Below are 24,105 nucleotides of genomic sequence, written 5' to 3'. Positions count from 1 at the left end.
TATGCAGTAAATAAATTTTACGGCTAAATTTTTATATAAAGCAAGACTGTCAACACAACCTTAATTTCCATTCACATGTTAACGTCGACATCAGCTGTTCCACCTTCAACTGCAAACAAATCTGAAGAAAATTCATTAGAAAATTAGTTTATTCATAAAATGTCGGAGGAAATTCTGTTTGACTGCCTGCACGCCGAGATAGTAAACTATTGTCTGGATAGCAACAAGGTGGGTGAAAACCCAATTGAAATATCAGTTCTTAACTTTCCTCCGACTCCCAGGAGCACGACTTGGCAACATTGGAGTACATTGGCTTCACCACGGGATATCGTTTGATAGAGCGTCTTACGCGCGAGGTTGCCCGATTCAAGGATGAGCTGGAGACCATGAAATTCATCTGCACCGATTTCTGGACCCTCATCTACAAGAAACAGGTAGACAACTTGCGGACAAACAATCACGGCATGTATGTTGTGCAGGACAAGGCATTCCGCTTCTTAACTCGCATCTCGCCGGGCACCAAGCAGCTGGAACATGCGCCCAAGTTTGTGGCCTTCACCTGTGGCCTGGTGCGCGGAGCCCTCAGCAATCTGGGCATCAACAGCACCGTCACCGCCGAGGTGCAGAGCATACCGGCCTGTAAATTCCACATAGAAGTGAACAGGAGCTAGAGTATTAAAGGGCGGTGTTTTATTTTGTTTACAATTAAAGTTACTATAAACTAGATTAGGCTATTTTTTCATAGAACGCCACGACATTCCGGTCAGTCCAGTCGAGGCGTTCCCGCAGAATCCACACATCGGTGGGAAGCTGCGGCTGAATGGGATTCGGATCTGTATGTATGCCAACGGCTGGCTTTGGCCCTATTAATATCAGCCACTTGCCACGATATATTCGCAGGTAGTCAAGGAAAGCCCGACGATTGTTAAAGTAACAAAATAACATCGCACATGGTGGAGAATCGTTGCAGCAGTTGCTCAAGAAACCCGAGTCCAGTTGGCTTGGATTGGCTGCATCTTCCACATAGTTCAGAGGAATGAAGCTGCGCACGGAATACTTGCTCTGCCACCAATTGCGATCGACTTCCAAGCCATGCATGGAGATTTTATGCTCGCCAGCAGCTGCAGCCATCAGCCATTCCAGGAGCCCACTGCCGCAGCCAATGCTCAGAATGCGCTGGATGTTGTGCTTGGCCAGAAAGTGATTGTAATTCTCCAAGTCCACCGCTGTGGGCCATATCCAGAGCAGCTTCCGCTTCAGCTGCTGCTCCAGCGAAACGCCAAAGGCAAGCAACTTGCGCCAACTGCCCGAAGCACCATTCGTTAGATAATAGATCTCACGCAGCGACTCGAGTTCCGTTTGCTCGTCGAACATATTGAATACTGATTTTTGGTAATACTCGAATACTCTTTTCGCACTGTCTTCCCTTTCTTCCGATAGCCAGCGATCTTGGCATTGACGTCGGTGCGCGGCGGCGGCACACGCGGAAATATGGCGAGCGGCCAACTAAATGACGGTGACGGTTTCGTGGGCATCTTTCCCAGCACTTAACTAATCACTAATAAATCAAGGGCCATCTGCCAAAAAGGGCAGCGGCGGCAGCAACATCATAATTAGAATATCATTAGAATCCGATCAATTTGTGTGTTCGTTTTCATACGAATATTTGAAATTCTTGCGCCAGTGCATCTCGCTAAAATTGGAGGTGCTGTGGCCCGGGCCACGCTGCTGCTGACGTTGCTCCTGCATTGCGGCAGCATCTTGACCCGTGGATACCTCCTCCTCCATGGTCAACTCATTCGAGTACTCTTCGTTGTCCAGATCCAAGATGATCTTCCGGTAGAGCTTTACATTTTGCTTTTGCATTGCATCTGGCAGGGGCTTGGGGGCGGTTGTCATCACTGGAGCTTGCTGCTGTTCCAGCTGCACTTCGGGTAAGGGTGGGGGCAGTAAAACTGGCTCCACATTTCCCACGCTCTTGATCACGCTGTTGTACCGCAGACTCTCCGTTGGGGTACCCTCTGCAGTCTCTGGCTCGAGTGCCCTCGGTGGAGTTATGATTTCCACGCTGCTCTCAAATGAGACACCTGGATGCATGGAGCGAAGGTGGCGATGCATGTTATCCCGACGATTGACTGTGACATCGCATTGGGTGCAGCGATAGCGCTCAACAGTCTTGTGTTGCCGCAAATGGCGGGCCAATGCATCCGCGTCGTTGTAGCTCTTGCCACAGAGTGGACAGGGTTGGCGCTCGCGCAACGCGTGACGCTTCATATGCAACCTGAGCGTGGACTGGCGCAGGAATGACTTTTGACAGACTTTACACTTGTGACGGGAGCTGTTCTGGTCGTGCTTCTGGCGATGCTGATTTAGATTGGCCTTGTTCTGAAAGAGTTTGGCACAAGTTTCGCATTTGTATGCAAAGCCGTGATCTGTGTGCGCCACCAAATGATCCTTGAGTGTGCTCAGACAGCGGAAAACCTTGTGGCAGTGATCACAGGCGTGCTGCTCGTTGTTGTGAATGCGCATGTGACGCTGCAGGACGTTTGGCTGCTTAAACTTTTTGCCACAAATGCTGCAGGAATACTTTGAGAGGCTGACGTGATTGTTCTGGTGATACTTTAAATGCGAGTGGGTGGCAAATCGCTATTGGGGAAAGGAATCATCCAATTATAACAATCGGGAGTTGGAAAGGCAAAAACTCCACCCACTTACGCGGTTGCATTGCTTGCAGCAGAACTTCTTGAGCAAGTCGTTGCCGCAGGTAAGATGGTAGTACTGTTGGGTGCGGCTGCGAAAATCCTTCTTGCACACGGTGCAGTGATAGCCCTGATCCGTGATGGTAATCCGTTTGTCTGCGGTCCTCTTGGCATTTGAGATTTTCTTTGGTGAGACTGTTTCTTTGTTGGTGCATTCCAGACAATCGGAAACATCGGCCACCAGGCAGAGGCGACACTTGGTGTGGCCACAGCTGTCGGTGACCAGGCGATTCTGTCCAGTTGCTTCGCAATCGCATCGCGGACATTTACCCATCACATTTATGGATATTTATTTCAAACAACGAAAAGTGCAGCGCATGCAGTCAGTCTCTTCTTCTTGAAGGGTAATCAGCTGGCTGCCAGCCATTCAAAGCGAAACGTAAACACAGGCGGATGTCGGGGAAAATATGATTTATATTTTAACATCTTTAAGATTAAAACTAAATGATAGAGAGAATTATCCTTAATTATAGCAGTAGAATGAGCTGAGCTTCAACAAAATTTTCTTAATCTCTTAATCATCCATGCCCTCCAGATCCAAACTAGCAACGTGGCCCGGAAAGAGGTGGGCCTTCTGCATGGGGACTTGAACAAAATAGCGCTCAGTGAATTTTGTATTGCGGCGGGATAGTACTTCCTGGAGTATCGTCTTGTGGTCAACTTTCTTCGTGATTAGGAGACGCCGAGATTCCCCATTGCCATAGCTACCCGAGCGTAAACCGTATTTACTCGCAATCCTGAAAGTGGAGTCAAGTGATGTGATTTTTAAATGGTGGTGGAACAGACTTGAGGATTAAACCATATATTGTTATTACAGGAAGACTATGAGCAGAGATGAGAACCGACCCCACAAAACAAAGTACCTCAATTACCAATTACAAATACACGCACGATTTCCAAATCATGCCATCGATGTGAGCACTTACTTGTGAAATGAGGCACGCTCTTCCTTGGAGAACGTTGGCTCAAATTGCATATCGCGCATATCATCCGATTTGACATAGTTTTCAATCATTTTGCGATAGTCACCAAGATTTACATGCGGCTTGTTACAGCCACCCAAGCCAGTGCGATTGCTCTTCAGCAAATATCTAAAAATGAAGTTAAGTTTTACAATGTCGATCACACAAAGAATTTTTTCAATAGTACATACCCAACGGGTTCCTCGCGTCCCTGCTTTTCGCGTCCCAAGCCACCGCCCGTCCAGCCCATGAGACGCATCATGCGGTAGCCCTTGTTGGTTTCATCCAATTTGGGATCGCCCAGGCTATCTGCAGACTCCTTCGTCACATTGATGTTCACACCATTGACAGTCTTTTCGACTTTGATGGTTTGGCGGGTGGCGTTGAGCTGAATAATTTTGAATTTGTAAGTCAATTGACGCCGATCTTGTAATGCTCTTGAATACCTTGATGCTGTAGCAGTGTGTTTGGAGCAGGAACAATGCCTGTTTAAATGCTGCAATCTTGGCCGCCTTGAGGGTTTCACCTTGGCCAACTGCAATAACCTCGTTATTCACAAGAATCTCGGAATATTTCGTCTTTTCAGTGGATTCGGGCTCTTTGCACGGACGCTCCTCGTACTTAATTTGGCTTATGGTACACGAATTACGCAAACAACTCCGTCCGCCGGCTAGGTATAGTATGAGACTGCCAAAACGTAGGCCCTCGAAGAGATCAATTGGTTTTCCGCCGCCAAAACACTGACGTTCTCGACTGTATGGATTGGTGCTACCCCGCTGCTCATCCTGGCGTTGATTTGGCTTTGTTGAACCACTGCGCCCTATTTGTTATTTGGAATTATTCATTAGGAAGAATGCGTGGTCTCTGGCTCATATAACTACTAGTAATATAAATAATTCTCTGCCTCATCAAATCGAACTAATTCTTCCGTCTACCTTTGGCGCGCTGCTCCGCCGCATCCGATGCGGAGACAAATGTTCGCTTCAGACGCTGGTCACGCTTCCGTCTAAACTCTTCAGCGATGTCTTTGGACAATTCCGCCACCAGATGCATCGTTTCGTTTGGGTATTTGCAGCCGAGGAATTCCATATTGACAAATGTCTGAGCCAGGCACACCATGCGGTCCTCTTCAAAGCGATCCTTGTGGGCGACCATAAAGCTGCGCCGCAACTCCCAATGCTCCTCACTCTCATATTCCGTCCTGTAGTCATCCACATTCCAGTCCAATGAAAATTCTCCGGATCCATAGCCGGCGTCAGATTCCTTAGCCTTATTTTTTTTCTGTTTTTTGGTGGTTATAGTATGGTCAGAGATTACTACATCGTCAGACACAGTCTCAATTTTTTGTTTCTTTACTTTTGAAGCCATTTTTTACGAAAATCGTATGTGTTTTTTCCAAAGAAATTTTTCACGCCAAGATGGTAGCAGTGTGACCGCGGATTTATCGTTAAAATATACCGTCGGACCCTCATGAATATACCAAAATATACCGTCATATTTAAAAAATATACCAATGAGGTAAGTGGCGGAAAATATTATTTTTAAATTTATTCAAGAATCTAAATAATAAGAACAAAATTAAATCTACTTTTCAATCAAATGAATCAAGCTCTCCCTAAAAAATGAAAATACATCATAGATATAGATATGGCGCTGCCATATTCTATTTGCATTGCAGCAGTGAGGGCGAGTACTAGTTTGTCCCGGGCGAACCTAACATAGCCAATGTATGTAACTTTTTTCCCAAAGCATCCAGAGCTTACGTCCTTGCTCCCACATTGAAGGAAAATCGAGACGCACAAGTGAATCCTGCAAAAGGAAATACCCTAGAATAGTAGTTTACTTATTCTGCAGTGTACATACATATATGTATTTGGTTAGCATTTCTTTTAGATTTGTTTAATTCGTTGTTATTTCCAACTTATGTATGTTCGATGTTGTTTATTATGCTTGCAGCATTCTGTATTTATTTTCTTTCCTTCTACATTTTCTGTTCCTTCCTTCTTGTAACATTAAATCTATTCCTTGAGTTTCATTTCGTTTTCTTAACGAATCGCCGCCCCCTAATCAACAGAACTGATAGATACAGTGTGTATTTTTCTATTCCTATTAGAATGCTTTTAAATTTCGATATCGTTCTTAGTTATTATGAGACAAAGTCTTTGCCTTTTTTATAAGTCTTTTCCACCCACTCCTTTGCGGGGAGCAACATCTGCGAACTAACACAGAAAAATACAAACAGAATATAAGGGAATAACAAAAACGTGGACCCTCTTTCAGTGGCAGGTGCTTTGGATCTGCCTTGGGCTCCTCTCCTTACTTACTTATAGACTACCCAACCATGTACCCTATATCTGTATTTTTTTAGTCCTGATCAGAGTCCTCATCATAACAACTGTCAAACGGCGATGGTTCCAAGTCGCTTGCAAATAGCTCTTCTAGATCCAGCATCTCCGTCTGAGCACCCAAACGTTGAGCGACTTCCTTCAAAACGGCAATCACAGCCTGGCCCAATGCCTTCACAAGCTTCTCCTTAGTCCGATAGTAGCGACGGCGATGTCTGTAGAATGGAATAAGGAGGGGGATTATTATTAACCAATTGATAGGTAGGCATACGCTAGAAGAGTACCTGTAGTACTTATCCCTCTCGCTGAGTTCATTTCCAGCCGGACGCTTGCGAGACTTACGATCTTTGGGCTGTACAGAGGATGAGTTGTTTTGGTTGTTGTTTTCGACAGATTGAGAGAGTTGCATTCTCTCCAACTCTGGTGGAGTCGGAGTATCGTCCTGGTTTACTTCTCCATCGTTCTCGGTATTAATGTTTGGCACCTTTGTCGGTGTCTTAGGATTAGGAACAAATGGTACGATCTCCACCACCTTTTTCGGGGGTTTTGGATAAAGTTCAGGTGGGAAGACGACCTCCACCGCGCAGTCGTCCGATAAATGTTCTGCATTATTGTATTCTGTTGATTGTGGCTGGCGGAGTTTCGTTCCGTCCCATCCTGGAAATGAAGGAGCCGGAATATCGTCCTGGTTTACTTCTCCATCGTTCTCCGTATTAATCTTTGTTGGAGTCACAAAACCCTTCACGCCCTCATCGTCCTTGGAGTTGTCCTGTTTACGCTCCTGTTTATTTGGTGACACCGTCTTAGGATAAAAATCAAATGGGCTGACTTCCACCACCTTTTTCGGTGTTTTAGGATTTTGAGGAACGATTTTCGACTGCGCTTTCTGATCATTCTCCGCATTCTGCGCATACGAATGATGGTCATTCTTCTTCATCATGAATTTATGCATCTCGCCAAAAAACTCCCACTTCTTGTTGAGTGAGGCTATGATCTGATTGTTGATTGGCGTAGTTATGCCCTTCTTCTCCACGCGATAGTCATGCACAAGGGCCTGCCATTGCTGGCGCAATTCATTCTCGTTAAAATCACCTATCTGGGCCGTTTCCTTAAAAGTCCTGTAAAGTGTTTAATACAATGCGAGTGTAAGATTTACGTTCATTTGCCCCATAAAAAGCTTATTTCGTACACCCACATGCACCATTCAATACTTTTTCCATTTGACACAGCTTATTTCGTACACTGTACGCCCCACTCCCTTCCCTGATAAAAACCCAATATAATAAATGCCAAGAAACTTACTTCCAGGCCCGATCGTTCCGCAGCGAGGGGGACTTGAATAAATAATCAGAATTTATGCACTTGGTCACCAGGCTGCGTTTCTGCTCTATGGTCCCTACAAATGCAGAAAAAAACGAAAAAATGCGTACATCAGAATCGCGGGGGGAACTCGGATGATTATCGTGCAACTTACAAGTTTTCGAGCCACTTTTGGCGTATGTATGATGCTCCATTTCATTTATTTAAAGCGAAAATTAACCAAACAAATTATGCACCACACTGAGAAAATCAGCAAAGAACTTTGTAATTTATCGATTCTCAGAAATATACCTTGCGTACCGATAGAAAAACTAAATTAGCCCTCGTAAGCCCCCTTTATTTAAACTGGATAGATCCCATGTGGTGTGAATGTTGAGTAAAATAAATTTAATGTGAACAAAAATATGTATATAATTTGTGGAATATCTATCGTATCGAAATTCCTCTAGACAAAATCAAAGGCGATCAGGACCTAGGAAATTTAGGGTTAATCTGCAAGAAGAATTTACAAACAATGTTTTTTTCCGCGGTTTAATTCAAGTAGCTATACTGTTTAAATAATGGGTTAAGTGGGCCAAGTTCGTTTTCTTATCGGTATATTTCAGTATATTTCTGACGGTCAGACGGTATATTTTAGCGATAAATCCGCTGCTGCAGCCTTTTCGTCGTGTCGTGTGTGTGTTTTTAAGTTCCTGGTTTTTAATTCATGATTTTTTGGTAATTTCATTATACTTTCGAAAGGACAAGAAAAGAGAAAGTTACTAACTGATAAAGTGTCTCCATAGCTGCCAGTGACCAAGGCGCCTGCAACAACGTTCTAGACACACAGCAGCCAAAACTGCCAACATGAGCATACCCAACGAATATATTGCGAAAACGGAAGATGTGGCGGAACAGGTAATATTTATTTAACAGTACTCTGAATGGAGCACTAGAGCCGGGGGTGGGATACCTAATCAGAAGGCGCTTTCACAAACCCCTTGACATCGGACAGACTGGCCGTGGACTAACCATTAAAGGTGGGCTCTGGCAGCTGCATGGAAGAAAACTGCCAACGTCACCCAAACGCGGCAAATTGTGTAGTGCTCAACTGCAGTCGAACCGCTGGCCCTGACTATGGGAGGTCTATGTGCAAGGTTAACTCAGTTCGACTACCGATTTAAACAGAAACCCATCCTGCTCATCAAGCAAGAAAATGATTCCTATTCGCAATTGTTGCGTCTGCACCAGACAAAAATACATCCATATGCACGCACACACACATAAGTTTGCGAGAGTGTGCGAGTCGCTTCTTGCAAGTGAAAGTGGTGAGAGTAAGTGCGTGAGTGAGAAGCCGACGCCGACGCCATCGGCCAGATCGAGAGTTCCGTAATAATCTTTGAGAAAGCAAAATGGTTTAATAATGCTGCATACCAACGCCACTTGGTTCTGTGTGTATGTGTGCGTGTGTGTGCCTTGTATTTTTATATTCAAATCGCACCGAGAGCATGCTGGGGAGCTGTTCACATAGGCCTGAAAACCCGTTAGGCGTGCACACTGATAGGATAGTGGAGATCGGCGGAGATAGAGGGCGAGAGACACGTCACTGTCTTGCCAAACCGACATTTTCCCCACAAACACACATGTATGTGTGAAAGCCCCGCTCAATGAGTGGCATCGTATATTTCCCATCTCTTATCACCCGCACACTTATCAATCCTCCAACTGTATTTAGCTATCACTAAATGAACAATCATTTCTCTCTCCACGCTCGCCATCCAGGTTATCAAGCGCGGCAAGAATGTGCTGCCCACGGTGGCGCGGCTCTGCCTCATCGCTACCTTCTTCGAGGATGGCCTGCGCATGTACTTCCAGTGGAACGAACAGCGCGAGTACATGGACATGAGCTGGGGCTGTGGCAAGTTCCTGGCCACCGTCTTCGTGCTGGTCAATCTGCTTGGCCAGCTGGGAGGCTGCGGCATGGTAATGGCTAGATTCAAGGTTGACATCGCCGTTGGTCTGCTTTTCTTCATTGTTGTTCTACAGGTAAGCGAAGCAGAAACTCCAAAGAAAAGCTCCTTCTAACCTCGTCCTTCTCTGTTCGATTCCACAGACAATAGCCTACTCCATTCTGTGGGACTTCCAGTTCTTGCTGCGAAACTTTGCCTTGATTGGAGCCCTACTGTTGGTCCTGGCCGAGGCTCGGATCGAGGGCCGCAGTTTATTTGCGGGCGTGCCATCGATGGGCGATAATAAGCCCAAGAACTTCATGCAGCTGGCAGGGCGCATTCTGTTGGCGTTCATGTTCATCACCCTCATCCGGTTCGAGCTGAGCGTGTGGCAGGTGATCCAGGACATTATCGGCTCCATTCTGATGGTGCTCGTGGTGCTGGGTTACAAGACGAAGCTGTCGGCCCTGATCCTGGTCGCTCTTCTTACAGTTCTGAATTTGTATCACAATGCCTGGTGGACCATTCCGTCCTACAAGCCACTCAGGGATTTCTTGAAATATGACTTTTTCCAGGTAAAGAAAGAGCAACCAGCACATTCTTTAATGAATCTTAACTAATTCGATATAATTATTATTACAGACACTTTCGGTTATTGGTGGCCTGCTAATGATCGTGTCCTTGGGCCCTGGCGGCGTATCCATGGACGAGCACAAGAAGAAATGGTAGAGGCGTTCGCGCACACTCCCACGGAACACTTGTGCAGCAATTGACTTTAACCGTGTTTTACTCTTTCCGAGAAATGTTAGTTAGGATTTACCATAAAATGGGACAACAACAGGAGCAGCATCAGCAGAGCAACAGCAGCAGCAGCACAGCAACAACATCGGCACAACACCTTTAAGAACTTGACAAATATTTGAATGAAAAGGGACTTGACTTCAGCAATACCCTCCCCCCGCCCGGCTAGTCCACAGGGCCCTGACCTACCCACATCCAACCAACCATCATTCGCACACATTCAACGAAAAACTTCGTCTACATTTAAGATCCTTTTTCTTTTTGTACATAACGAAAATGCAACTAACAAATATGGCATATATATGGCCCACAAACGAGAGACATTAACTGATTTTGACTATCCATCCTTGTCAGCAAAAATCCATATTATTCGCAGATTTTTTTTATTATAATTTGTACGCCCTAATCAATAAGTTGTAATCTTGGTGTTTGCGTTTTGTTGTTTAATAGAGGGTTGAATATGATGAAAACGATGTATAAAATATGATGAGTGTACCAATTGACAATGATTTGTTTCTTTCGTTTATAAGCAAAAGTGTAATAGAATTAAATTGTAACGTTTTAATAAACATAATGAAGAATATTTGATTTTTAAACTGAATGGAATTATTTGAAAGCGATAAACTACGATAGACTACCCTGTGAATGACACGAAATCGATAAGTCGCATCCATTTTTTATTTATTTATAAAATTGTTTTATTTTTGTACATTACAATGTCTTAACTCTCTTGGAGGCGTGTCGCTCTGTGGGTATAGCTATTGGCTATTGGCTTGAATACATATATTTAACAGAATGTCCTTCCTCGAGCTCGGATTCGGGCACTCGCAGCAGATGCAGGGACTCCGCGTCCCACAACCTTCCTTGACCTTATCCCGAGCAGCCGCGGCACCCGCAATGCACACATTCCACAATGCGACCCTCCTCGAGCTTGGACTTGGGCACCCGGCAGATGCAATTTGTGCCAAAATTCGTGTCGCGCGACTGTATGCATCGCAGGCAGCAGAGGTTCTCGTAACCGGACTTTTTCCACTTGGCTATCAGATTGCCATCGGCGATCTTCTCCTTGAGGCAGTAGTCATAGAGCTCTCGGCTAATGGCTTTGCGGCGGTGGAACAGGTCGTAGATGTAGCGCGTCTTCTGATGGTGGATCTTGAATATGGGCCAGAGGGACTCCGAAATGCGCTTTCCCTCGTGTGGTTCTGTTTCCGCCTCGCGCATCTTCTGCTCGATCTCCTCGAGTGTGGGCTCTATCAACTCCCATCCGTCTGGGGGCGGCTTGCGGCTCCGGCGTACTTTCGGCATACTTTTCTTAGATTTTCTTTATTAATATTTTTATGGTGCCAAAATTTGATGTGATGCCGAATCGTGTGAATGGCAATAATAATAATAATGGAACAGGGCCACACTAATCTGAAATACCAGGGCTGGATGGTCATACTGTCTGGGAATTGTCTATTTATTCCTCGAAATTGGCCATTTTGTTTAAGCCTTGTTTTAGCCAAAACACAATAAAAGCAAGGACGAAAAACTAGCCAATCTTGAAGAAAATTTATTCTTAACGGCCTAATATTATTTTGGCATTTGTTACAACTTTGTTTTTGTTATCTGGAAATGGCGAATGCGTTGCGCCCAATTCCAGCAAAGGTAAAAATTATGATTTACATATGTAAAAGTTTCAATAACTTTAAGAATTATATATCTGTTTCGTAGGTAAAACCGATCAATGTGCGAGTCTTTGAACTCCCGGAGTTCATATTCGTGCAAACCAAGCTGATCACACCACGCTACGCGCTGGAAAACAGGATACTCACAACCCGCTTAAAAAAGCCATGGGCTCGGACAAAGAGTGCTATACTCGCCCCGGCGGCTAAGGTTGAGCGCCCACCTCCCAAGATAGTGCCACTGCCCAGCCGCACTGGCCCGCAGAAGACACCGGAGACTAGTTACCCAGTCCGCGAGCGCGCTATCCAGACGGAGGAAAAGCAAACATGTGATGTGGGAGTGCAATGCGACACAGAAGAGTGGGAAGAAACACAAATGGATACCGAGAGAAAAGGAGAGTTGTCAAGTGGCGAGGAGGACGAGGAATCCAAGTTCATCACATTTGTAGGTGAGAACACATTGATTATCCGGAACGGAATGATGGAGTGCCTGGTCTGCGGCGAGGTGGCCCGATCCTTGGAACATCACAAGAGTCACATTGTCACGCACTATGGGCCGAAAGTACTCTGCTGCCTTTGTGGAGAGTTTGTTGATCACGAGCGTCTGCTGCTCGGACATAATCTCACCTGCCGTTCCCGTCCATCGAAGAAGCCTTCGATTTTCCTCAAGTGTCCGAATATGTTTTGCAATGTTGTGTGCAGAACGCAGCCACAGCTGTACAAACACCTAAGCACACACGACAAAGGGCCCTTCTATCGTTGCCTGGAGTGTCGTCTGCATTTCAGGACTGCGATGTCCTTTCTTCTGCATCGCAAGAAAAAGGAAGACTGCAACAGGGCAAAGGCCCTGTTTCTGTTCGACAAGCATTCGGCCTCGCGATTGAAGGGCAATCTCAAGCGATGCACCGTCTGTCTGAGGAAGTTTAACGATGAGCGCTTGTGCGGCATTCACAGGTTCAACTGCATCCAGGCGCATCACAAAAAATTGACAAAGAAACTCTTCAAGCCCTCATCATTGGCCTAAACGATATTTATTTATGTAAATTAATAACAATAAATCGAAGCACTTATGATGCCTGCACGCCGTGCGCTTTCTTCAATCCTTGGAACAGCTGCAGCTTCTCCAGATTGATTTCTTTCAGCGTTTGGACGGCCAGCTCCAGTTGCACCTTCTTCAGCGAATGTTCGCTGGCAATGTATTCCTCGATAAACTTCAAACTGATGTCGTCGGCGGCAAAGTCCTGCTCCGTCTTGCCAATGGCCGTTTGGATTTCCTGCTCGATGCCCTGCTTCTCCTCGGGCCTTCGCAGGAATCCCCGCAGCTCGGAGAGTGCGCTCACATCGGGCGTGGGATGTAGAGCCTCTAGCTTAGCCAACGTTTCCGTATATTCCACAGGAATTTTGTGAATTTTATATGTCAGCGCAATGAGCTCTACGGCATTGTGTAGGTAGTCCCGCCGGATCATGTCGTACAAGAGATCATCGATACACCGATGCCAGGCATAGAAGAAGGCCATGGGGCCAAAGTGCCGGGTGGAACGCAGCAGATCGAATTGCTTCGACTCGTTTAAATGCTCGAAAACTCTCGCAGAGAGATTGTGAAACTCGGTTTCGTACGGTTCGTATTGGACGGTGAGCCTGTCCAGCACAAATTCATACTTGTGCTCTTCCAGACACTTGTGCAGTAGCTCCTCGTACGCGAACATGCGCGGAGTGTAGGACTTGCGGCCCTCCAGTGGGAAGTAAAGCTGATTCATTCGCTTGGTCGTGTCCAGCGAGGCGTAGGCCAGGGTTCCGTCAGTCTCGCGGACCACCACCTTGCGCTCCGAGTGGGGCAGCCCGAAGGTAATGTCCGTGAACACGTACTTGGTGGTGGCAAAGTCTTTCAGTGCCGGATCCTTGGCAATGATTCGCTCCGTGTCTTGTTTGATCTTGACGATAGGCGGCATCTTCAGCAGATGCTTTGCCTTCTCGATGATCTGCAGGAACTCCGTCTCCAGCTGCTCATTGGTCATAAACTTGGTTTCGCTCCTGTTGTCCTTCACAGTCCTCTTGCGGAACACCTTGTCCAACTGCAGTTGCGTCATGGACTGGAGCAGGCGCTGGGTTTCGCTATCGGTGAAGAGCGGCTGCGGATCCTGGTCGTATTTGAGCGTGGCGCTCTTTGCCGGTGCGCTGGAAACTTCTCGCCGGCAGTGCTGATGGCCTTGCAAGGCATTCAGCCGTCGCACGTACCTCAAAAGGGACATTTTAATTCAATTCTTTAAAACGGCAACAAAATACACGAGTCGGAAATTCAGTGGTTTGGCAACGATTTACAGCACTGTTCCAGTTCTTGTATAAAACCTGTGGAAACCGCGATTTGTAGTTACATATACTGTAGATGTCAAGTAAATTTGATTGTTTGGTCCATTGCGATTGTATTAACCCACTGTTGACCAGTGGGTGCTCTCCACGAAAATTATGAAACTTGAATCTGCTCTAAGTACAGGGGAAAGTTTCTCAAGTAAAGATGATGGATAGGATGGACCTTCAAGTGACTCAAGCTGATATCCTGTTTAAATAAAGCGGGGATAAGTGGACCAAGTTCTTTCTTCATCGGTATATTTACGGTATACTACGGTATTTTTCCGAGAGTCAGACCGTATATTTTATCCCACTGCTTACTTGCATTTTAGCTGGAAAATTGAAAATTGCAAGAAAAGCATTCATTAAAAGCGGGTAGAATGGATAACGCCGATGTGGGCAGCGCTTTTGTTGCAGCGCAAAAGCGGCGCTTCTCGGCCAGCGAGATTGCACTGAAAGATGCCGCACCCATGATATCCGTTGTCCAAGACTACCGCCCCGAGCCGAAGACAAAACAACGCAAAAAAGGGGACGACTTCCAGGAGCACCACTTGCTCAGCTTTTGCGATGAAATTCTATACGAGATTTTCAAGCACCTGGACACGCCATCCATAATGGCCCTAATGCAGTAAGTCGCGAAGGCAATAGACTGCTCCAATACACTTCTTTTGTCGTTTGTTTGGTCAGCTGCTCGCCGCGTTTGGAGAACTTGCTGCTGGATCACCGGTTCTGGCACGGAATCGATCTCAGTAACGGCCCCCTGCCGTTGGGCATATTGGAGGAGATACTGGGTCGTGCCACAGAAAAGACCCACACAATTAAAATTTGCGGACCGCCATCGTCGCAGCATGTTGCGGGCGAGTTCCGGCAGTTCACCTGCACCCTGACCACTGTTTTTCCAAAAGTGGCCACACAGCTGAAGGTGCTGGAGCTGCAGGGCGTCAGCCTGGACTTTGAATATGTGAGTCAGATAAAAAAAAGTAACATTTAATTATAAATGGCTTACTTTTCAAAATGTAGATACGGATTACACAGTTTCCTGGCTCTCTGAAGCGTCTCAAGCTCAAGGACTGCAGTGTCAAAGTTGGGGATCAGGGCAAGAGCATATTCCATACGATAGAGATGCAATTGGTTAACCTGGAGGTGAGTGGAGCAGATCATAGCTCTGAGAAGCTCTTAATGTATTCACTTGCCTCCTGCAGGATCTCAGCATCGAGGATAACAACTGGTTTGAGCCATACTACATCATGGCCCTCTCCAAGCTGCCCTCGCTGCGACGCCTCAGCCTCAAGGGCTGCCAGATGCTGTGCAAGTTTGTGCCCTACGGCAGCATGGCGGCACGATTTGGTTTTATGAAGCTAGAGGTTTGTCAACGGCATTGATATTGGTCTCTGTTATGAGAAATCTATTTCAATTCGTTCAACAGGTGCTCGATCTGCGTCTAACGCCCATAAATAACTCGGATCTGCAATGCTTCAGTGCAATTGAGAACCTTAAGGAGCTACTGCTGGAATCCCCACTTAATCCGCCGTCGGAAGCGGCATCGCCTGAAAAGGTGAACAATGGAAATGACGAGGCTGCCACATCGCAGTCGGAATCTCTGAAAGTGCTAAATGACGACGAGCCGTCCACATCTCGCGCTGCTATGGCGCATTTGCGTACCTACAAAATGTCACGGGGCATCGACCCTAACGAGCCTGAGTCCTCCGATGCGCCTAGGCCATGCCACGAGATATTCCACTCGGACCCCAGTGACGAAAGAACGGATGAACCAGCGCCAGCGTCCAGTGCATCATGTTCGGGAAAGCGAGTGTGTTTGTCCTCCGAGTCCGAAGATGAGGATACGTCTTCGGCGTCAGCGTCCTCGTCAGACAAGTCCGACAGTGCAGCCCCGCGCAGCAACGGCCACAGCGGCGGTATCGATCCCAATGCTCCCGTGCGGTCGCCTCTAGTGGTGATAGCCCTGCCAAGTGTTGCCGCCGTGCGCCAGGGCATGCCACCGGCCGCGGATCAGGCCGACAACGCTGAACCAGACGAAGCTGGGGCTGGAGTTGGACCGGCACCACGCGCCTACGTCTACGTGCCCGGGGGCCAAGGCCCTGGCGAGAATCCACAGCCCAACATGCAGTCCATACTAGATCAGATGGCAGACCATTTGAGGTCCTGGCGCGGCAATAATCCGGCACACAGCCGCTTCCTGCCACGACGCGATCAAGTGATCTACATGAACCCGCAGGCCATGGGAGCCATCAGGGAGCCAATGCTTGTCATGCACTCAGCGCGACGGCGTTCGCTGGCGCGTGGCAACTTCGACCAGGTGGTTCACCATCCAATGTTCTGGAACATGTTGGATCCCCTGGACAGAGACTATGCCCGCCGACTGCGCCACCGCCAGACATCCAATCCAGGCCCACCACCGCAGTACTATGTCTCGGATCGGGCTATCTATAGTTTTGGGCGAGCAGCCAGACCCGTGCAGCCGGACGTCGTCTGGATACGCAACATCAACCGGTCACCGGACAACCGCCTCGAGCGGATATCACTGCGAAACTATCAGCACATTACCAACCACACACTGGAGCATCTGGTACAATGCTCGCCCTTCCTAGTATTCATCGATGTGAGTGGCACGGGCGTTACGGTGATTGGATTGCGCAAATTCAAGGAATTGAAGCCAGAGTGCGAGGTAGTGGCTGCGCATTTGGATATTGATGAGGATGTTAAGCCACCGGAGGAACCGAAAGAACCAGAAGAACCTGAGCAGCCGGCACCACCAAGCAATGCCCCGGATGATGCACCCGACGAGGAGCAGCCACCACCATCGCCTCCGCCTCCATTCGATTTCGACGATGTGGCCTAGAAGAATTCCTGAAACTAGGATACACAGTCCGCTCCAAACCTCCCATCCAATTGTATTTGTATTTTGTTGTACGAGTATTTTCTTCGCCTATGGCACGTCCTGGCTTGAATACTTTTAGTGAGACGACGGAAGCATGGCCAAGCCTGAAAAAAAGCAACCACAACCACGGCTGTCTACAAGCAAGTGCTGTAGCTCAAGCCCCTCTAGTATTACGCCCCCGCCCCACCATACACACTAAACGCTCTTGTACTATACGTCAGGCTCGAAGATATGTATAGCGTCGGGCCCGAATGAATGTATAAACCCTATCATTTATAGTTAGGCATTAAAACACGTGAACAATCCTTTGGTATAATGAAACGTTTATTTGGTAGTTTTATGTGTAGTTTTACGTGTGAAACATATGTGTATTTCATGTGCAATGCTTATTTGGTATCTTCTTTGGAATTGTTGGCGAAAAGCTTTGAAATATTTTGTATTTGGGTATGTGTAGACATATGTATCAAGTGTAATGTTTATTTGGTATCTCTCCCGAAATTGTAAGAAAAGCCTTGAAATATTGTAAAAACTCATGTGGTGGAACCCGCATTACACTGTGTAGTATAAGTAGTAGTAGTGTAGTAGAAACCATAGTGTGTATGAATGTGTAAGGTATGTAAAGGTTCTGTATTTATTTATCGGCGCCATTGGAGGACCCTTCGTCCTCCACCTCCTCGGCATCCGACTCATCCGAGTCATCAGAGTCTGTTTCCGACTCGCTAGAGCTCTGGCAGTCAGCTATTTCGCCTGTGAAGAATATAATAGCCTTGGGAATTACACGCTCCTTCAGATAAAAGCCAAGTTCAAAATCATTCTGCAATATGGCCTATAAACGATAAAGTTGTATAAAAAGTTAAGCCGTGACGAAAGAATTACTCATCTTACATTAATATCACAATAGGTTGGATCATCAATATCCTTTGGCAAAGTTGGTGGATTGAAGAACTCGAAGAAGGTTTGCTCAGAATCTGTTCCATTCGAAGATGGTTCAATCAATCAGATCAATCAGTTACGTTACCCTTTCTTACCATTGTTCAAGTGATCCTTGGGCTGCTTCCAATTAATTTTGCAGCCCTCAGTCTTGTAGATCTCAGCGCCATCGTATGAGAGCGGATCATCACTGTCCGGTTGACAGTTGAGGTAATAGGTCTTCACTAGGACATCATTGCTGAAGTACTCGTTCTTATCAAAATGGAATTGCACCTCAAATTTGACCACCGGAGCGCTGTGCAGCTTGGTGCGTATGTCGGTTAAATACTGTGGTAGAAAAAAGTACAAACTAAGTTGTTGGATATGCAGATTTGGATGGCATAAAGCACTTGAAAAACAACAGCTGTCTAGTACCCATGACAATTTGCAATGGAGTATTGAATTGCTTAAAACAACACAGACGATGACCATTTGGTTTTCTGAGAATTCATTTATTGACTTCGCGGGGGCCAGGCCTTCGTTTGACTCAGAATCAGAATGCGAATGATGATTTTTATGTTTATGAAAGATCGCATTCCTACAGTAAAGGGATTTATTGCCTAAAGGCACGGCATTATATTCCTCGTATGTATGTTCTTAGAATTAATTGAAACGTGTAAAATAATATTTCCTATGGAACAAAGGCAGGAAAGGAGCTGCACCTTTGATTACCTTTGAAATTATGGAATTGTAATCAGAATTGAATTCTATAAATTGGAATAATATGTAATCCCGTAGTCAGGTATGTCAATAAAGTAAATGTCAGTTATACTATTCATTAAACATCAGCTATAGTTTTCTTTAAATGTCAGTCAAATGTCATATTATAATATATAATTTCGTATTAATACTCACAGCCAAAATCTTCTCATCTTTCTTGCTGATAAACTCCGTGTAAGAGGCCTTCAGCACACGCAACCAAAAGTTGGTCACGTTCTCATTAGGCGTGGAATCGCCATGGTTCTTCTTCTTAAATTCCCTGAGGAAGCCACCAGAATTATGTAGGAAACAGAGGTTAGGATTGGGGTGGCTGAGGGACTTACTGCAAGATCTTCTTGCGCTGATCAAATATCTCATTGTGCTTGCTTTCAAATTTCTTCTCCATGTTGTAGATCTCGCGCTGCAGCTCTACATCCAGTTGGATGGTCTGCAGATAAAGCTGTTTCATTTCTGCGATCGTCATTTTTTCTTCTTCACTGTATTTTTCATTCTGTGTAACACATCCCATTTAACATTCACCACAGATGTCCAGATAATAGCCTCCTCCCCCAATTCTTACCATCAATTGAGATTTTTGAGCAGCGATGCACCTGGCCCTTGCCGATTGTGATCGAGGATTACGAACGGCGTCCATGCCGACAAAAATTTAGTTTTACTAATTTACTAACTTTACTATATCACTTTCACTAACTATATTCACTCGAAAAAGTTTCAAACAAAATTTTCACTTTTTATTTTTCGACAATTTTTCAAATTTTTTTTTTTCAAATATCTTTTTACTTTTTTTAGATCGTCTTGGCTTGGCTTCCGACTATGGAATGAGAATATCTATACTGGATGTGATACACAAGCCTATTCAAAATTGTCAAGGCACTCTTTGTCTCCGAAATTCACAAAAAATGTTTCGTGTTTTTATTGCCATAGAGTTGCCTATGATATAGTGATCCGATTTTGTTGAAATCTTTTTGAGTATGTGTAAACTTAGAGGTCCGATCTGGCGGACTCCGAATTTTATGCAATCCAGCAAAATCCTTATTCAAAGGAAATATTTACCATTGTTCCATAGTTCCATGAGTACCTTTGTAGGGTGCGATGTCTTAGAATTCCCAACTGGTTCTAGTGCATGGGAAGTACAGAGGCAGCTTCTTCGGGGTGTTAAATCACTCTGGTTTCTCTTCAATTGTCGAATAAATCTTTCGCCTTTTACTAAAGATTTCCGTGGAGAGGGACACTCTAATGAGTCTAAACTAAATTTTTGTTTAGTGCCTGGTGATATCTGTTGCCGGGCCATAATCAATACATGAGAAACAGGACCTCAAATAGGTTCTCTAAAATGAAGATTGTAGTATGAACGTATAGATGAACGATAATGGAACATTATTCTTCATTAAAGAATTTCCCTGAAAATGTATTTTTAGAATGGGATTTTCTTCTTAGAATGGGGTCTTTCGTGCTCGTGCTCCTTCATGGCTTTAAGAACCCCTTTCGTTTTCGGTTGGTGTCATTGAAATGCAGGCCATGTTTACTGTCAATTTAACGCACATTTAATTTTTGGTGCTGTTCCTGTTTCTATTTTTGGTTTTTGCTTATATATTTCTTCGAACTTTTCATTTGGCATGTAATTAAGTGTGGCTTGGGGGTTGGGGGCTGGTGGGTTGGAGAATTCTGGTGCAGGACCTGCTTAAGTGTATGCAAATCACGTGCTGAGTGCTGCCAAGTGTTCAGAGTCTGTTTAATGGGCCGGACCTAGCTTTCGGTTCTCCAATTCTCAAATTCTCCATCTCTGAGCTGTTGTCTTTTGACGCCCCATCGGACATTGGAGTGGACTCCAGCCTAGTTATAATAATGTGGAGTGGGCTTAGTGCCATATGTCAGGGTACAAAACTACATAGAAATGAAAGCAAAAAATAAGTACATTTTTGTCGCTTAGGCAAACATTTCAAAATGAAATTATGAGTGTGGGGTGTGGTGGGGTGGTGTGGCAGGAAGCGGGGAAAAAGTGCAAACAAATTTAGCCAAGCGGAAGTCCAGACACACACAACGGGGAATCCCACAGCAGCAGCAGCAGCAGCTTGGCAGAATGGGGTGGGGGGAGATCGCATTGTTGAATGTTTGCTCACAAATACACATGAAAAAGTCCATGTACTCGTGCTATGGGGCACGCATGTCCGGCCAGAGAATCCGCTGGACTGGCCCATACCCATAGTACTCGTAGTAGTCGTCCATTCCGCGTTGTCCCCATATTTGATATTATTAAATTTTTCCCCTAAATACCTCTGGGAAATTAAAAAGAAATCATAAGGCAAATATCAGCAGTAGAGGAACAACAGATGATGACTCTCTCTTTCTCCGTCTCGCTATTGGTCCTGTGCCCAGATTTATGCTGCCCCTTTAAGTGCTCCAACTTGGAAGTTGAGCTGTTTCTGGCATTTTCAATTTACATTTCGGTCATTCAATTACAAGGTGCATCAGAATTTAGCTACATAAGTAATATGGAAGCCGGTCATCATCGCCATCACCATCACCATCACCATCAGCATCAGCATCAGCATTCAGGGGCATCATTGCCATCATCCACATCGTCAGTGCCAGCAGCGTCAACATAGTTTGAATTTAATTAAAACCAAAATTAGTAAAACCCTGAACGGGCCAGGCCAGAGCCAGAGACAGACCAGACCAGCCCAGGGCAGAGGTAGAGGCAGTGTGGCGGAGCCAGGCCAGGCCAGGCCAGACCCTGAACCCCAAACCCAGAGTCAGAGCAACAGTTACTTGGCGCTGGGATTAGAGATGCTCTAGCTCATGGAGCTGCTTCTTCTTTCTGGCAAAAGTGCATGTCTGCAGAAAATCGAATCAGCAGCTTAACGTCCGCATCCGCATCCACATCCGCATCCTCCAAACCACCACCGTCTTCTATCCTCCTGCGTCCAGGTGGAAAGCCCAACCTTCATGCCAAAAATATCTACAACAAAAGCATAAGATGTAGTGCAGCATTTGATGATGAAACGACGTGTTAATTAAGGTCATAATAATTCAACTTAAATTGAAAACTTGCCCGGCTTTCGGGCCACCTCCCACTCGCACTTGGGGGCCCCTGTTGGCCAGGGGCGGGGACGGATGGGGATGATGGTGTGCTGTGGCATGAGGGCCATCCTCAGCTTGCAGGCTAAGCTGATTGCAACAAATTATTTTGCACCTTGGTTGAACTTTCCTTGAGCTGCAGACAGCATGGCGTTGATAAACGAATTTTGTTAGTTTGCTTTTGCTTATTTTAAATGGAACTAGGGGGCGGTACAAGGCGTTGAATACCAGAAGAGGACTCTGCTGTGCTGCAAGAGGCAGGTGCCGTCCGAGTCTGAGTCTAAGTCCGAGGTCCAGGCTCCAGGTTCCAGGGTCCCGGACAGGGGCCAATGTTGCCTTTGGTTTTGCATAAACCAGACAACGCATCTAATAAGTTGCAGCTGTTGGGTTTCCATTCGCCCCCTCCCCCCTTCCCCCAATAAGAACTTTAAAGTTTGCCGCCTAATGCCTCAAAGTGCGGAATTGTGTTTGCCATTAAATGTTATTATTTAAGGGATAATTAACAGTTAGAAAACTGTGGAAAGTAACCTGAAGCGAGTAGCGCATTTGCATATCGCCACTAATTGGCTTAGACGGCCATTGCTTTTTTGGGGATAAGAAGTACAGTGCCATCAAGCGGCAGTGGAGTGTCGATCCGGTGGAGTGCGCCCTGGCAGACGCCGCCTTTCAGGGTGCGTGGATGCGCTGCTGTTCATAATTAACATCCACACACCTGCAGTTTGTCTAATTCGAATGCTATTCATAAGCCACACACATCACAGATACGCACACTCAGAGATACGCACTCACATGTACATAAAAGAGATCCTTGCCAGCCGCAGGATAGTTTGGCAAAAGCTTTCCTCAATCTCACCCTCACTCTCACGCTTCCTATCTACCTCTCCACCCAACCCCACCTCTGGCTGAAAACTTTTTACTAATTTACATTCATTACACACATTTGCAATAAAACTAGAAACGCTCACACACACATACGCACACCCATAGACACATATATAAGAATAGATTCACACTGAGAAAAACGAAATGACGATTCAAAGATGAGCAAAGAATGGCGAGACTCCGAATGAGGAATGATGCGAAGAGAAATTTCCAAACTTCTTACGAAAGGGCATTCATAAGGAATCTGTGGCTAAAAGAGAAAGGGAAGGACAGGAACGAATAATAGTTTAAGGTCTTATAGAATATTTAGCAAATATTTGATTTACAGAAATAGGATCTATAGGAAGAGGAGCAAAATTATTGGATCGAAATGGTGGACCCTGCAGAAGTGGGGTAAGACAAGAACATATGTATGTACTCTCTGGAAGAATAATGGAATAGTCCTGAATTCGAAGAACCTACGGAACATATAGATATTCTGATTTATTCAGAGCCTCGTTTTGTATCTTAAGTGTCATTGAATTGTAGGATATCATCCAAAGTAGAGATATAAATTGATTGTCAAATTTGTATCTCAGTGCATTTATAGCAGTGGATGAGTGAGAGTTCACACACACACACACACACACGCACACAACTATATACATTGATATTCTACATGCTTCATTAGCGTGTAAGCGCGGTAATAATGAAATTTCCTTATGGCTGCATTTCCAGCTTCCATTGGTGGGTGGGTGGGGCTGGGCGTGTGGCGTCCTGGGGGGCAACTGCTGCTGCATATTGATGCAAAGTTTTAGTGGCGCAAAACTTGGGGCAATGTTCGCCAAACCCCCCCCACACCCCTCCTAAATGTCTCTAGCCGCAATTTATGTTGCTTCTGGCATTCAAGAACCGCTTTAAAGCACTGTGTGGAAGGTGCAACATCTGAGGGCTTCCGCTGCGGACCTGCCTGCCAGCCTTTCTGCTGATTGCCACCGAAAAAAGGCACACACAGAGACACAGACAATCGAAAATTGTTCATCATTTCGACAATCAAATCAGCAAAAGAAGACAAACACAAGACAAACATAAAGCAAATCTATACAAATTTGTCAGAAGTCAGTCAAAAAATGAGCAGCGGAAATGATGGCTGAGAGCTGGCGGAAACGAGGCGCCCCGAACCAGGGGCATGGGGCAGGAGTATCAGCAGAGGGCGGGTACAACTGCTGCACAGCTGATGCCCTGCCACATGACCTCCACCATCCCACATCTGACATTTGCCTGCCTGCCTGCCAGCCAACCTGCTGTGCGACGGGAAGAAATTAAAATTGCATTACGGGGCAGAGCAAGAGCCTTAGGATGGAGCTGCTGCTGCTGGGTTTCGTATCGGATTGGATAGGGTTTACTTTGCTCATGTGTTTGGCTGGCTGTTCCATAAATATTTCAATATTTG

The 24,105-nt window shown here is 45.8% G+C and overlaps 11 protein-coding genes and 1 non-coding gene across 13 annotated transcripts; 5 read left to right on the top strand and 7 right to left on the bottom strand.

Moving 5' to 3' along the window:
• The first annotated feature begins 57 nt into the window (after positions 1-57).
• On the top strand, positions 58-726 carry Trs33 (trafficking protein particle complex subunit Trs33). Its single transcript, XM_001357881.4, has 2 exons — positions 58-228; positions 282-726. Exons 1-2 carry the CDS (start codon positions 160-162, stop codon positions 669-671), a joined length of 459 nt encoding a protein of 152 aa, XP_001357918.1. The 5' UTR covers positions 58-159; the 3' UTR covers positions 672-726.
• Positions 669-1,591, bottom strand: LOC13036356 (uncharacterized). Its single transcript, XM_003736236.3, has one exon. The coding sequence runs from the start codon at positions 1,372-1,374 to the stop codon at positions 727-729; it is 648 nt and encodes a 215-aa protein (XP_003736284.3). The 5' UTR covers positions 1,375-1,591; the 3' UTR covers positions 669-726.
• LOC4800692 (zinc finger protein 28) lies at positions 1,508-3,131 on the bottom strand. The gene is made up of 2 exons (XM_001357880.5): positions 2,716-3,131; positions 1,508-2,646 (listed from the first exon to the last, which is right to left on the bottom strand). The coding sequence occupies exons 1-2, from the start codon at positions 3,031-3,033 to the stop codon at positions 1,636-1,638; spliced, it is 1,329 nt and encodes a 442-aa protein (XP_001357917.2). The 5' UTR covers positions 3,034-3,131; the 3' UTR covers positions 1,508-1,635.
• A 24-nt stretch (positions 3,132-3,155) lies between these two features.
• Positions 3,156-5,185, bottom strand: LOC4800690 (NF-kappa-B-repressing factor). Of its 2 annotated transcripts, XM_015183146.2 has the most exons (6): positions 5,078-5,181; positions 4,657-5,002; positions 4,168-4,541; positions 3,913-4,109; positions 3,686-3,850; positions 3,156-3,496 (listed from the first exon to the last, which is right to left on the bottom strand). In XM_015183146.2, the coding sequence occupies exons 1-6, from the start codon at positions 5,087-5,089 to the stop codon at positions 3,274-3,276; spliced, it is 1,317 nt and encodes a 438-aa protein (XP_015038632.2). In that variant the 5' UTR covers positions 5,090-5,181; the 3' UTR covers positions 3,156-3,273. The 2 variants fall into 2 exon arrangements, with proteins under 2 accessions (XP_015038632.2, XP_001357916.3); XM_001357879.4 differs by having other exon boundaries at positions 4,657-5,185.
• Positions 5,186-5,647: 462 nt separating this feature from the next.
• Positions 5,648-7,698, bottom strand: LOC6896876 (uncharacterized). The gene is made up of 4 exons (XM_002137030.3): positions 7,541-7,698; positions 7,369-7,462; positions 6,351-7,184; positions 5,648-6,281 (listed from the first exon to the last, which is right to left on the bottom strand). The coding sequence occupies exons 1-4, from the start codon at positions 7,578-7,580 to the stop codon at positions 6,086-6,088; spliced, it is 1,164 nt and encodes a 387-aa protein (XP_002137066.2). The 5' UTR covers positions 7,581-7,698; the 3' UTR covers positions 5,648-6,085.
• Positions 7,699-7,954: 256 nt separating this feature from the next.
• On the top strand, positions 7,955-10,698 carry Surf4 (Surfeit locus protein 4). Its single transcript, XM_003736235.3, has 5 exons — positions 7,955-8,103; positions 8,172-8,283; positions 9,148-9,411; positions 9,479-9,889; positions 9,957-10,698. The coding sequence occupies exons 2-5, from the start codon at positions 8,233-8,235 to the stop codon at positions 10,041-10,043; spliced, it is 813 nt and encodes a 270-aa protein (XP_003736283.1). The 5' UTR covers positions 7,955-8,103; positions 8,172-8,232; the 3' UTR covers positions 10,044-10,698.
• Positions 10,699-10,775: 77 nt separating this feature from the next.
• Positions 10,776-11,515, bottom strand: LOC6896875 (protein BUD31 homolog). The gene has a single exon (XM_002137029.4). It carries the CDS (start codon positions 11,418-11,420, stop codon positions 10,986-10,988), a length of 435 nt encoding a protein of 144 aa, XP_002137065.1. The 5' UTR covers positions 11,421-11,515; the 3' UTR covers positions 10,776-10,985.
• Positions 11,516-11,521: 6 nt separating this feature from the next.
• Positions 11,522-12,860, top strand: Boh1 (Buddy of Hmr 1). The gene is made up of 2 exons (XM_001357877.3): positions 11,522-11,762; positions 11,829-12,860. Exons 1-2 carry the CDS (start codon positions 11,730-11,732, stop codon positions 12,801-12,803), a joined length of 1,008 nt encoding a protein of 335 aa, XP_001357914.1. The 5' UTR covers positions 11,522-11,729; the 3' UTR covers positions 12,804-12,860.
• mRpS22 (mitochondrial ribosomal protein S22) lies at positions 12,792-14,058 on the bottom strand. Its single transcript, XM_001357876.4, has one exon. It carries the CDS (start codon positions 14,026-14,028, stop codon positions 12,847-12,849), a length of 1,182 nt encoding a protein of 393 aa, XP_001357913.2. The 5' UTR covers positions 14,029-14,058; the 3' UTR covers positions 12,792-12,846.
• A 394-nt stretch (positions 14,059-14,452) lies between these two features.
• Positions 14,453-17,329, top strand: LOC4800686 (uncharacterized). The gene is made up of 5 exons (XM_001357875.5): positions 14,453-14,753; positions 14,813-15,086; positions 15,146-15,268; positions 15,328-15,489; positions 15,552-17,329. Exons 1-5 carry the CDS (start codon positions 14,506-14,508, stop codon positions 16,983-16,985), a joined length of 2,241 nt encoding a protein of 746 aa, XP_001357912.5. The 5' UTR covers positions 14,453-14,505; the 3' UTR covers positions 16,986-17,329.
• mil (milkah) lies at positions 17,328-19,522 on the bottom strand. The gene is made up of 6 exons (XM_002137028.5): positions 19,273-19,522; positions 19,037-19,203; positions 18,849-18,972; positions 18,053-18,281; positions 17,910-17,992; positions 17,328-17,850 (listed from the first exon to the last, which is right to left on the bottom strand). The coding sequence occupies exons 1-6, from the start codon at positions 19,345-19,347 to the stop codon at positions 17,656-17,658; spliced, it is 873 nt and encodes a 290-aa protein (XP_002137064.4). The 5' UTR covers positions 19,348-19,522; the 3' UTR covers positions 17,328-17,655.
• A 351-nt stretch (positions 19,523-19,873) lies between these two features.
• LOC6896873 (U5 spliceosomal RNA) lies at positions 19,874-19,988 on the top strand. Its single transcript, XR_053363.2, has one exon. It is a non-coding gene; the product is annotated as a U5 spliceosomal RNA (small nuclear RNA).
• Positions 19,989-24,105: the final 4,117 nt, after the last annotated feature.

The sequence above is a fragment of the Drosophila pseudoobscura genome, chromosome 2 (assembly GCF_009870125.1).
Source record: "Drosophila pseudoobscura strain MV-25-SWS-2005 chromosome 2, UCI_Dpse_MV25, whole genome shotgun sequence".
NCBI classification, from domain to species: domain Eukaryota; kingdom Metazoa; phylum Arthropoda; class Insecta; order Diptera; family Drosophilidae; genus Drosophila; species Drosophila pseudoobscura.
The sequence above is the reverse complement of the archived record's forward strand: the minus strand, read 5'-3'. Positions and strand labels throughout refer to the sequence as shown.

Coding starts and splice junctions, on each gene's coding strand:
- Trs33 (XM_001357881.4), top strand. CDS start 160: ATGTCGGAGGAAATTCTGTTTGACTGCCTGCACGCCGAGATAGTAAAC. Junction 229..281: donor ATTGTCTGGATAGCAACAAG/GTGGGTGAAAAC, acceptor TCCGACTCCCAG/GAGCACGACTTGGCAACATT.
- LOC13036356 (XM_003736236.3), bottom strand. CDS start 1,374: ATGTTCGACGAGCAAACGGAACTCGAGTCGCTGCGTGAGATCTATTAT.
- LOC4800692 (XM_001357880.5), bottom strand. CDS start 3,033: ATGGGTAAATGTCCGCGATGCGATTGCGAAGCAACTGGACAGAATCGC. Junction 2,647..2,715: donor GCTGCAAGCAATGCAACCGC/GTAAGTGGGTGG, acceptor TTTCCCCAATAG/CGATTTGCCACCCACTCGCA.
- LOC4800690 (XM_001357879.4), bottom strand. CDS start 5,089: ATGGCTTCAAAAGTAAAGAAACAAAAAATTGAGACTGTGTCTGACGAT. Junction 4,542..4,656: donor GGCGGAGCAGCGCGCCAAAG/GTAGACGGAAGA, acceptor AATAACAAATAG/GGCGCAGTGGTTCAACAAAG. Junction 3,497..3,685: donor GAGCGTGCCTCATTTCACAA/GTAAGTGCTCAC, acceptor CTCCACTTTCAG/GATTGCGAGTAAATACGGTT.
- LOC6896876 (XM_002137030.3), bottom strand. CDS start 7,580: ATGGAGCATCATACATACGCCAAAAGTGGCTCGAAAACTT. Junction 7,185..7,368: donor CGGAACGATCGGGCCTGGAA/GTAAGTTTCTTG, acceptor AACACTTTACAG/GACTTTTAAGGAAACGGCCC. Junction 6,282..6,350: donor GAGAGGGATAAGTACTACAG/GTACTCTTCTAG, acceptor TCCATTCTACAG/ACATCGCCGTCGCTACTATC.
- Surf4 (XM_003736235.3), top strand. CDS start 8,233: ATGAGCATACCCAACGAATATATTGCGAAAACGGAAGATGTGGCGGAA. Junction 9,412..9,478: donor TCTTCATTGTTGTTCTACAG/GTAAGCGAAGCA, acceptor TCGATTCCACAG/ACAATAGCCTACTCCATTCT. Junction 9,890..9,956: donor TGAAATATGACTTTTTCCAG/GTAAAGAAAGAG, acceptor TTATTATTACAG/ACACTTTCGGTTATTGGTGG.
- LOC6896875 (XM_002137029.4), bottom strand. CDS start 11,420: ATGCCGAAAGTACGCCGGAGCCGCAAGCCGCCCCCAGACGGATGGGAG.
- Boh1 (XM_001357877.3), top strand. CDS start 11,730: ATGGCGAATGCGTTGCGCCCAATTCCAGCAAAG. Junction 11,763..11,828: donor TGCGCCCAATTCCAGCAAAG/GTAAAAATTATG, acceptor TCTGTTTCGTAG/GTAAAACCGATCAATGTGCG.
- mRpS22 (XM_001357876.4), bottom strand. CDS start 14,028: ATGTCCCTTTTGAGGTACGTGCGACGGCTGAATGCCTTGCAAGGCCAT.
- LOC4800686 (XM_001357875.5), top strand. CDS start 14,506: ATGGATAACGCCGATGTGGGCAGCGCTTTTGTTGCAGCGCAAAAGCGG. Junction 14,754..14,812: donor TCCATAATGGCCCTAATGCA/GTAAGTCGCGAA, acceptor TTGTTTGGTCAG/CTGCTCGCCGCGTTTGGAGA. Junction 15,490..15,551: donor TTGGTTTTATGAAGCTAGAG/GTTTGTCAACGG, acceptor TTCGTTCAACAG/GTGCTCGATCTGCGTCTAAC.
- mil (XM_002137028.5), bottom strand. CDS start 19,347: ATGGACGCCGTTCGTAATCCTCGATCACAATCGGCAAGGGCCAGGTGC. Junction 19,204..19,272: donor CTCAAAAATCTCAATTGATG/GTAAGAATTGGG, acceptor TGTGTTACACAG/AATGAAAAATACAGTGAAGA. Junction 18,973..19,036: donor CAGCGCAAGAAGATCTTGCA/GTAAGTCCCTCA, acceptor TGGCTTCCTCAG/GGAATTTAAGAAGAAGAACC.